Source organism: Dermacentor albipictus, chromosome 6 (genome assembly GCF_038994185.2).
Source record: "Dermacentor albipictus isolate Rhodes 1998 colony chromosome 6, USDA_Dalb.pri_finalv2, whole genome shotgun sequence".
Taxonomy (NCBI): domain Eukaryota; kingdom Metazoa; phylum Arthropoda; class Arachnida; order Ixodida; family Ixodidae; genus Dermacentor; species Dermacentor albipictus.
This window is the reverse complement of record NC_091826.1, coordinates 40139651-40150589: the sequence shown is the minus strand read 5'-3', so window position 1 is coordinate 40150589 and position 10939 is coordinate 40139651. Positions and strand designations below refer to the sequence as shown.

Here is a 10939-nt window from a genome sequence, read left to right as displayed (position 1 = left end):
GTGAGACTATACCTGGTCGTGTCCCCGTCTACGCAATACCGTACACAAAAGTCGAACTGAAGAACAAAGATTTTTTCTTCTGCAAGGCTACACATTGCACCAGCATCACGACTTTATGAACGACCGCCATGATGATGAACAGCCACGCCACCTATAAGCCGTGAAAAATACGAATAATTATCCAGGACGTTTGGAATGACATTAGCGCCGCTGTGCAGAATAAAATTACAGGTATATATGATAAATTCGGTTGCAGCAACAGCTTTGTAGTGTTAACTACAAACAATGTTGCGAACTTCGACGCTGAATCAATTAGGTATATGTAGAAGCTTAAAGTTATTCGCACGTACCTCTTCCGGAAGATTGGTCAAGAACCGGCTATGTCAAACTAAGGTATGCTAATATCCACCCCGAACAAATCCTTCACTTCCTGCACTAGAGATTAATAATAGCAGGAAACAATCGGCTCCATGTTTAGTACTCATGTACCGTGTGATGCCAGCACAGAATGAAGCATGAGGGATAATCAGTACTCTATATTTTTCATTATTTGGGTAAATGTAATTGTATGAGAGATAAATGTGATAACCTTGCGTTTGTGAAAACAAAACGCAAGAGAGAGTAGAACCAAACTCACATTGATGCTAGTGGGAGTCGAACGGGAAACCTTGCCATATTTGTCTGTCGCGTCATGTATTGGCGACGTGTTGGCTGTGTACAGTTTCATTTCCCTCTTAACAATCGTAAATCCTCCCATAAAAAGATACCTATTCAATAAGTATCTTGATCTCGTAATTCACATAAAAACAAAGCAGTTCGTTTCCACAAATCTTTCCTGCGGCTCTTTGTATGTTTGCGTGGTATGTTTCCAAAAATTGGACGAAATACCGGTCAGAAATGGCCACCGGTATACAGGGTGCTTCAGCGAACACTTTCGAAAATGTTTAAAGGCTGCATGCGCAGATATCACAATTCTAGTTCATGAGCTGGTCTACTCGTAGCGGCGGGCAATACTTGCACAAAAAATTGAGCTCTTAAATCAGCTAATTAATAAAAATGGAACAATACCAATACTAACTAATTATATTATGGCCCATATTGCAATTTACAAATTCTAGCCATCGTGTTCGCAAGGCGGACCGACTTGGAACGAATTTTCATGATTACGCCAGTTTTGATATATAAATCCCCGAGCTTCGCAAAGAAATGCATTGGCTGTGCTGGAATGTATTTCTCTGCGGCTGAAAGCACGCTCCCGCAGGGCGCGCCGAGTCATTGCGCCTGACGCATGTATGGAACCACGTGTCACTGACGTCACGCTGGTTCTTCCTAAACGGCTGTGGAAATAAAGACGGGGCTCTTTCCCCTTGCTGGCGTTTTGGACTACAGTCGTCTCCTGTATTTCGTCGATCACGCACTGATAGCGGCGGCGCCGATACGACATGGTGTTAGAAGTTATGCGATCCACCCACTTTTAAAAGCGATTGAAAAGAACATCGAGACGTCGTCAGAAAGGGAGGCTGCAATGGCCACTGCATCGCCGCCGGGTCTTCAGCAGCCGCCACCGCTGGACTTCGACAATAGCTCAGAGTGGCCGGCGTGGATACTGCACTTCGACGACTATCGCTACGCGTCGGGCCTGAATGAGCGCCCGGAAGAGGCACGAGTACGCACTCTGCTTTATACCATGGGTCGACAAGCAAGGGACATCTTCGCCCCCTTCAATCTTTCTGCAGAAGATTCGAAGAAATTTGAGCTGGTGAAAAAGAAGTTCGACGATTACTTCATCAAGGAGAGCAACGTTGTCTACGAGAGCGCTTGCTTTCACAAGCGGCACCAGATGCCTGGCGAGTCAATTGACCAGTTTATGACTGCTCTACACGTCTTGGTGGACAAATGCGACTTCGGAGAATTCAAGCAGCGCCTCATCAAGGACCGGTTCGTCGTGGGCCTGCGGGATGAAAAACTTTCAGAGTCGCTGCAAATGGATCCCAAGCTGTCTCTCGCAACAGCTCTGGCGAGGGCCCGCCTGAAAGAGACCGTTCAGCAGCAGCAAGAAGAACTTCGAAACTGCATCGAAGTCCACGAATACACGCCGCGCAAGCCATGTGAATACGTCAATGTCGACGCAGTGGGCTACCGCAGGAAACCGCAACGCAGCAAGGAAACCCGGCCGACATCAGCTCGTTCCGAGGGACGGTGCATCTTCTGCGGAGGCAACTCGCACCCAAGGACAGCCTGCCCAGCGAGAGGCCAGAGGTACTTCAACTGCGGCTTAAAGGGACACTTCGGCAAGGCGTGCCTCAAAATGACTTCTCCACGTTACCAGCGAAAGGTACAAGTGTCGTGTGTACGAAAGAACAGTGGGGAGGTTTTTTTGGGCGCGGTCGAGGCGCCTCGCGCCAAAGCGCGTAACGGTAAGGTATTACTTAACTCCGTGCCTGTTTTTGCAAAGGTCGACTCGGGCGCAGAAGTGTCCGTAAATCCAGCATCATTTCTGGGACTTCCCACGAGCTTGAAAAAGGCCGAGGAGGTCTTGACTGGCGCTAGCGGTGACCGCCTAAATGTCCTGGGCAAGTTTCAGGCGAATATATTTTGGAGGGGACAAACTTCGCGCCAAACGTGTTATGTGGTCAGTCCTTTGCGCCATGTACTGCTGGGCTTGCCGGCTCTCGAAGCGTTGGGAGTCAAGTTCGTTGACTCTGTGGCTCGCAAGGAACCCAACTACGAAGTTTTGTGCCCTCAGGTTTTCAACACCTTGGGCACTATGCCCGGGGAGTATACAATAAGGCTTAAACCGAATGCTGTTCCATTTGCAATAAGCGCACCGCGCAGGATTCCTATACCGCTTCAGGAGCCTGTAAAACGAGAACTCGAGAAGATGGAACAAAGGGGGCGTCATTCGTAAAGTCGAAGAACCAACAGAATGGTGTGCCGGCATTGTACATTTGCAAGAGCACCCGGGAGATGTAAGGATCTGCGTAGACCTTACGCAATTGAACAAGTTTGTCTTAAGAGAAAGATACACACTGCCTACTGTCGACCAAGCACTGGGCTCTCTTGCCGGTGCAAAATGGTTTTCCAAATTAGACGAGAATTCCGGCTGCCATCAGGTGCGACGCAGCAACACCTCGGAAGGGCTGACCACGTTCATTACACCGTTTGGGCGGTACTGTTTCACTAGGTTGCCATTCGGGATTACATCAGCTCCAGAGTATTTTCAAAGAATGTCTGAAATCCTGGCAGGCCTTCCTGGCGTCGTTAACCTGATGGACGATATTGTCATTTTTGATGACAGCAAAGCGCAACATGACACTAAACTATCGAACGTCTTAGCTAAGCTGGCCCAGTCTAACGTTACCTTAAACAAAGCAAAGTGTGTGTTCGGTGTTCGAAGCATAAGCTTTCTGGGCCACTTACTCAACGAGGAAGGCGTACAGCCGGATCCGGCCAAACTCAAAGCCAATAAAGAGCTGAAAGCACCATGTGATATATCGCAATTACGCAGTGTTCTGGGCATGGCCAACCACCTAGGCCGTTTTTTGACGAATTATATTATGACCCAGATTGCAATTTACAAATTCTAGCCGTCGGGTTCGCAAGGCGGACCGACTTGGAACGAATTTTCAAGATTACGCCAGTTTTGCTATATAAATCACCGAACTTCGCAAAGCAATGCATTGGCGTTCCAGTTAACTTGTTAAGAACACGTCGTTTCATGCACGGAAGCGCAGAAGTAACTGGAACGCCAACGCATTTCTCCGCGAAATTCGGCAATATATATCTCGAAACAGGTGTCCTCCAGAGAACTCGTTCTAAGTGGATCCGCCTTGCGAAGACCACAGCTATAGTTTGTAAATTGCAATATAGGCCAGGAGATTATTAGCTACCAACTTAATTAGTGAATTCTTGTTAATAAGCCGATTTAGCATTTCCATTTCTTTGGCGAGTAGTGTCCGGCGCTTCGAGTAGACCGGTTCATAAACTGGAATTGAGCTATCTGCCGCAAGGAAACTAAAAAACACATTTGAAAGTGTTCGCTGAAACAATCTGTATGTGACACAATGGTAGTACCTGTATGTGCGCATATCGTCTACTCCTATAATATGCGCGCAACACCGCGACCCAATGCGGGCAACGCCTCCAGCTCGATTTTCTCTTCCGAATAATTGTCCTTTTTTAAAGAAAACGCTCTTTATACTTATTAATACAAAAATTGTTTTACCTATCGAAGCGCGAATGTAAATGGACTAACAATGTGTTTTGTCGCCCGCGTTAGCAAAAGAAACATTTAAATACTGCTGCCATCCTCACTATTATTTCCGAGAGAGTACCTCTTTCGAGCTAATCCGCTTAGTTTTAGCAAAGGGCGATTCGTGCCGTAACCTGAATAACTATGAAGATCCTTAATAAATAATTTTTAATTAGTGTACATGTGTATGAACTGATTCGACAAGTAATGTCCGTCGCTTCGTGCAACTCCACTCAGGAAATGCAATTGTGCGATCTGCCACAGGCTATTTTTAAACCAAATATTAGAGGAGCAACCAAAAGCCTTCGAGTAAGACTTTCTCTCCATTTGTCAAATGAAATCTGGTGGCTGAAGCAGCACGGAATTCTAGTACCTGGACTTTCATAATTCCTAAGATCTGCATATCATTTGCGATATCCCTTGGGCGAAGGACATGCCAGAAAGAAAAATAAAAATCACTGGTTAGCCATCTCTACTCCGTAGAGATGGCTAACCAGTGAAGCTGAAACGTGTGGCCACGCTGTTTATCGCTGGGTGAAAGCAGACAGTTCATTAATTTGTTTCGCAATAATTGGTTATGTCTGTGTTTTTAAGTATTTAATTTATGCCGACTAAGAACGCGGGAGCTGTGCCATCAGCCCCTTCGTGCGGTAGCGCCGGGGGGCGCTCAAGAGCGAGCTGTGGAGGAAGACGACAGCGCTAGAGACATTGTGATGATGATATTCTTTTCAACACGTGAACACAATACTGGAGGAACCGTCCCTGCAGCTTGCCTTTAAAAAAAAAGTTGGAGGAAACATGGGAGTCATTACTAGGCTGTAGCATTCATCGACGTCCAATACGTCACACTTGGGGGATGATCCTTTCCGCGACGTCAGAGCCAATCGGCAAGCACCCCTGTGTCGAGGCCCCGCCTCACGTACTTTTCCCAACTGGCGCTTTCAAATAGCCGCCACACAGGCGAAGGACCTCGCCAACGTCGGTTCTCGTCGTTGCCCAATCCAAGCGAGCTTGCGCCTTGAGTTACAACCATTTCAAGTTGGTGCATCGCGCTGCGAACGCACTCATCACCACCCGACCGAAAGCCACGGGGCTACAACAACCAGCTCGCCGCTTCCAAACAGCCGGTGGGGCGCATTTGAAGCCTGCATTTGCTTCCAGTGCTGCGATGGACTTCGTTATGGGAGACGTCGGCGAAGCCAACCACTACGTCGCCTACGCTAATGAAGATACATTGATGACTCCCGAATGGCTGATGTCCGACGTCTTGATTCCGAAAGGGCGGCCGACGACCGACAAAAGTGCGTCGAGAAACTGCAGCACACGACGTGGAAGCAAAGCACGAAGGTCTTTGTTGAAGAGCTTCTCGGAGTGCCCCAGTGGTTATAGCTATTTGCTCAGTGGGTTTTCTTGTTCTCTATGGGGAACGGGACCTATAACATTCGTGCACCCGCTGCCATACTACTGCGTATGTGTGTTCTGCGGGACGGTTCCCTCCAAGGCGATGCAGCTTCCCTGCCTCAACATTATGTGCGATGAATGCCGAAGCGCAGCCATCAGCGGCACGAGAGAAGCAGTCCGCGTGAAACATGAAGCCTGCGATGAAGCCAAGACGCACGTGGTCTGTGCTTGTCCCTGTGACAGCGCCCCGCTGTACGAGTACGACCTCCAACAGGACCTTTCCAGCATGAAGCACATCGAACGGGAGATGGTGCTTTGCGTGCAGGCAGGCTTGGGGTGCCAGTTCCGGGGGGAGCTCAAGTACCTCAAGCATCATTACTACTTCGACTGTCGCCATGGCCCCAAAACCTGCGACCGCTGCGGCAGCACCCACATTCCAGCATTCGACCTTCTACGGCATACCCTGACCTGCCCGCGACGGTAGGTGGGTGAAACGACACTAGGCGCCAAGACTGTGCGATTCCAATTGGACATGTATTGTGATTTTCTATTACTTCTAGTCACTAATAAACAAAGATATCTTCCACACCCGTCGCTGGAGTAGTTATTGCCGCACGTGTTGTTCGGCCGGCAACGGCCTGAGCAAGCGAGTGGTGGGAGCATGCTACAGAAAACCGTACACTGAAAAGGAGCTTGTTGTTGAAACGCGTATCCTTCGACAGTAACTATCCCCATCTTTTAACGTGTTATAGCGTGTCGTTTGAAACCGCAAAAAGCAAAAAAAGCAAATATCCCTGATCTTGATACTGGACGCATTCGTGTGTTTTGGGAGTTGATAATTGTAAGTATCTTTTGAAAAATTTTCGGGATATTTGTAAAATAAAAAATGATTTGTTTGTCATTTGAAATTATCGGGGTTTTTGTACTGTCCACGCTCGTTATTAAATATGGGGAGAGCTTCCAACGTGGAGGAAGGAAAACACTAGGAGGCAGTGTCACGTGGCAATATTCAAGCCTAGTCAAAATAAATTTAGAGGTAAGGGATAATGGTAAATAGGTCGTCAAGTGATAGGCAAGCGGTAGCTTCAGTCGGCTCGCTTTGGTTGCATCTCCTGCGGGGATTCCCGTATATGCGCAGATTGTCTGCGTGGCAAACTCAAGCCGAGCTTGAGTGAAGTAATTCAAATGTATAAAGCAGTCGAGTCTTTGTTATGTCCATGAGGTGAAGCCCCCAAATACCACGTGGCTCTCCGTTTAAGCAAGCTGCATGCAGGCGCCATTGCAATAGGGAACGAAGGCGTCCGCATTATGATCAAAAACGCGCGAACCGACCTCAAGGACCACTGGCCGCGTTTGGGGGGCAGTTTCAGGGAAACGAGGAAAGCTTTGGCCCTTCAAACTTGTAAAGGCAACCAAGCCGCTCTTCCAACGGTGATTCGTCGCATTTGCGGCCATCTTCTTGGAAACAATATGATGTCCTTCGCCGCTGCAAAAACAAGTTCAGGCGCACAGGGTCGAGAGTGCACAGCGACCGCTTTTCCGTGTGAAAAAATTATGCGTATCCCATGCCCTGTGGTAATCGATGTAGGCAAAGGTTTCCGTGGTGGATGCTTTGCCTGATGAAAATTAGTGATTTTGACACCTATAGCTTAATTTCTTCAAATCTTTTGTAACACGAGAGTGGTGTAATCACCTTAAAAGGAAGGTTTAGCTCCGGCGCAACCCAAAGGCTGCCTATTAAAATCGTGTAATACGCAAAAACGCTTTTCTGAGATATGATTTGGACCGCAAATAATGAAATGTGTTGCATGAAGGAGAAAAAAAATTTACTCTACTGATTCTTTGTAGTGGAACTTGGATTTAAGTCTTGAAGTTGATTAAAATAATTTAGAAGGATCAGAAAATTTGAAAAGGTTAGGCGCTTGAAGACCACAAAATAATTGCTCTGCATGAAGAGGAGATATATCTGTTCTGTAAGCGGCATCCATTCGATCATTCAATGCAGACCTATTCGACATTTCCATTTATATCTTACGTGAATTGCTTACGTTGTGTACAAGGGTTCTGAAAAAGCTGTGTTTCCACATTACTGAATTTTTTCACATTCACGCGTAACATAATAATTTGGTCCGTTTTAGATCTACTATCGCATGCAATTCACAGGATGGTTATATTATTTTTCCTTGCTGAGTTACACAATTGTAAACTTGATAGTTTCTTTTTCTCAAAGCTTGCTTTTTCCCTAATTGTTAAAAAAATTGACAAGAATAAAAAAATAAGAACAGTCCCTGGATTTTTCGTTTTTCGTTTATATGCAGCAAACCTCGTCAAATTCGGTGCATTGGTTGTTGAGAAAAACGAATTATTCTTCACATGTATCTATATGGGAGCACCCGAGTGAAAGCCACCTCCTAAACGTTAGCTTACGTGCGACATTGGTGTTTGTCTGCGTAGTACACAGCGCCCACAAGGAGAGGTGTATACTTGAGGCGTTGTGCGCCATATTTCATTATATCTGAAAGAGTAGAGCATAGCCATTGCCTCACATGGCACATCGCATTGTGGCAGAAGCGTTAAACTTGATTCGGAGTATGGATTACGAGGCCACGATGGGATTATGAGGTACGGCGTATTTGTGGCGGACTCCAGATAAATTTCGACACCGTGATGTTCTTTAACGTGTCCCAAACCTAAGTGCACATGCGTTTTCTATTTCACCCCCATCGAAATTTGGCAGCCGCCGCTTGGATCATATCCAGGGCTTCTCGCAATACCATAGCCACAAAGCTACCGCGGTGGGCACAGGAGTGTTGATATGACGCTTGACCGTTTGCTTAGTATCGCTTGCACGGTGCGGTGCGCTTTTTATTTTATTTTTTTATTATTTAGTCATACTGTTGGCACAGAGGCGGTTAAACGGGTGGTGTAGCAGCTCAGAAAATGAAAATATAATGTGCACGCAAATTACACATCAAATACCGTCTTTATTTAGCATACATTCATAAAACATCGAGAATGTAGTAACAGTACGAACACAACAGCAATATGCAGAGACAATAAACAGTCTCTGTTCATCTAACACAATGTACAAAATTTTGTTTAGGACATGATTTCCTTCACCTTGTTTTCAAATTGTGTTGCGGTATCACTTTGAATAATGGTTGTTGGCAGTCTGTTTCATTCATTTATTGTTCTGGGGAGGAAAGAATTGGCGTATCACTAATTTGTAGTTGATATATCCGGAACCTATGTTCATGTGTAACCTCTTGAGGTTCTGCCTTGTTGTGGTGCTAAGTAGTGAGTAGTATTTATGTTAAAATGCCCTTTCCGATGCAAAAAAAAAGAAACTGAAATCTGGCTACATGGAGTCGTTCGGCTAAGGAGGCTAATTTAAGTAATTGGAATATTTCAGTGACGCAATCAGTTTGCGAGTAACCAGACAGAATAAATCGAGCAGCTCTTCGTTGGACTCTTTCAATCATGTTTATCAATCCTGTTTCATACGGGTGCCGTAAGAGCTTTAAGTAATGCGGCTCTGCTTCTGCATGCCCTGCGTAGTCTGTCCGCTTGACATATTTCCATGGTGTTTATTTTTCAGAAATAGCAGCAACGTACCCCATCGTACCTTGAACTTCAGCTTATCCATTTTCCCCGCAACCCCTAGCGTATAGTAGAACGGTTTCCAAGACTTTTCCCGTCACCTCACCACCCCCTCCCTTGTATGGGAACTGCGTCTTTTCCTCCCTCCTTCCTAGAGTACTATCTACGTCCCCTCTTCAGTTTCACGAGGGAAGCGCTGCAGTTTCTGCAATGCTTTTGAGGGGAGTCACGGATAATTATACGAGTGAAAAGGCTAATGCGGCGACCACCAGCGAGCTCCAGGGGGTATTGTCCACATTCAACGCAGTGTGGAAAACGCGTTTCCAGCGTCGGCTTTCCTCTCTAACTCGCTCCTTTCGTATATACACACGCACTGAACCCCTCCCCCCCCCGTCCTCCCTCCCCGCCTCACACGTGGTGTGTTTGACAACAACAGCAGCAGCAACAGTGCGAAAGTCCAAGGAGGAGACAAACAAAGCTTTACTTTACCAGCTTCACTGTAAAAGTGCATCTTAAAAAATTCACACCATCTTTATCCCAACTATTTACTGGTGTGCCAGAGATCCCGAGTATATTTCAGGCCAAGCCGGCCATTTCTATAGCAGAGCCTGCCAGTCGACGTTGTCATTCTGCTCAATGCCTTCTGCCTCTCGATAGGCCTACAAGAACTAAATAGGTGCGTCTCAACAGCGTAAGCACGTCGCACAATCTTACAAAATAGTGCGTGTAAAGATCAAGGGAAGGCGACAACTTCGGCGTTTAGGGTGTAGGGTAAGGTAATTTATTTATTTCACAGCGAACGACGCACAGCACAACCTTTTACTAAGCAAGCACGCCACAAGTAAATTGCTTCATCCTATTCGCAAGTTCCGTCGTCTATAGGTGGCGCACAAGCCGACTCAATATGGCGTCTGCAGAGACCAAGGAACCCTAGAGCAGAATGTGCGTCCTTCAAGTCAGCTCATATTTGGCTTATCTTTAGATTAGTCCTGCTACTCTTCCTTTCCTCTTTCCTCCCCTCCTTCCTATCTTCCATTTCTGTGTTGCTGTCACCTCTCTTCTGAAGAGTAGGGAGGCGTTGTCCCCCTTCCGGTGGCAGTTGCCAGCCTGCTCCTCGCTTTCCCTTTCCTGTTAATTGTATAGATGTATTCAAAACAAATAATAATAATATTTTGCTTAGCGCTTCAAGATGGCTCTACCTTTTTTGCAATCACTGTCTCTAAGTGACATCACGCGCAACGTACACACCTCAGAAACGCGGATACGGTGCCTCATTGAAGGGGAAGAGGTAATGAAAGCCCAGAACAATATTTGTCGCGACGTGAAGGCCTGCAGCGCATCGTCTGTCGCTGTGGGAGGGCTTTCCCTGTAGACGTCACATGCCCGGCAGGAGCCGCACGAGCTGGAATTTATGACCGGGAAGGTTCTCTCAAGGAACGTTATCTTGTCTTTTAACTTTTTCTTCGTGCTAATCGCGACGGTCCGCAAAGCCTGCCTTTCGCGCATTGCCGTTTCCTGACAAAGAGTAATTTTACGGCTCTGTGAGGCTTTCGAGCTCCTTTCAGGGATCGAGTTTTTATGAGGAGATACTTATAATCGATAAAAAAAGGAAATATGTCACTGAGGATATCACAACTGCGATTTTTAAGACGTCTTTTTTGTACGTCGCTATGGTAGCGCATGCAG

The 10939-nt window shown here is 46.5% G+C and overlaps 1 protein-coding gene across 1 annotated transcript in view; it reads left to right on the top strand.

Annotated features, from left to right (window-relative positions):
- The first annotated feature begins 1411 nt into the window (after positions 1 to 1411).
- LOC139047008 (uncharacterized) overlaps positions 1412 to 10939 on the top strand; it is a 67207-nt gene continuing 57679 nt past the window's right edge. The window contains exons 1-2 of the mRNA XM_070520942.1: positions 1412 to 2335; positions 5754 to 6133. Coding sequence (XP_070377043.1) covers positions 1526 to 2335; positions 5754 to 6133 — 1190 coding nt within the window. The 5' untranslated portion in view covers positions 1412 to 1525. The remainder of the gene's footprint in view (positions 2336 to 5753; positions 6134 to 10939) is intronic.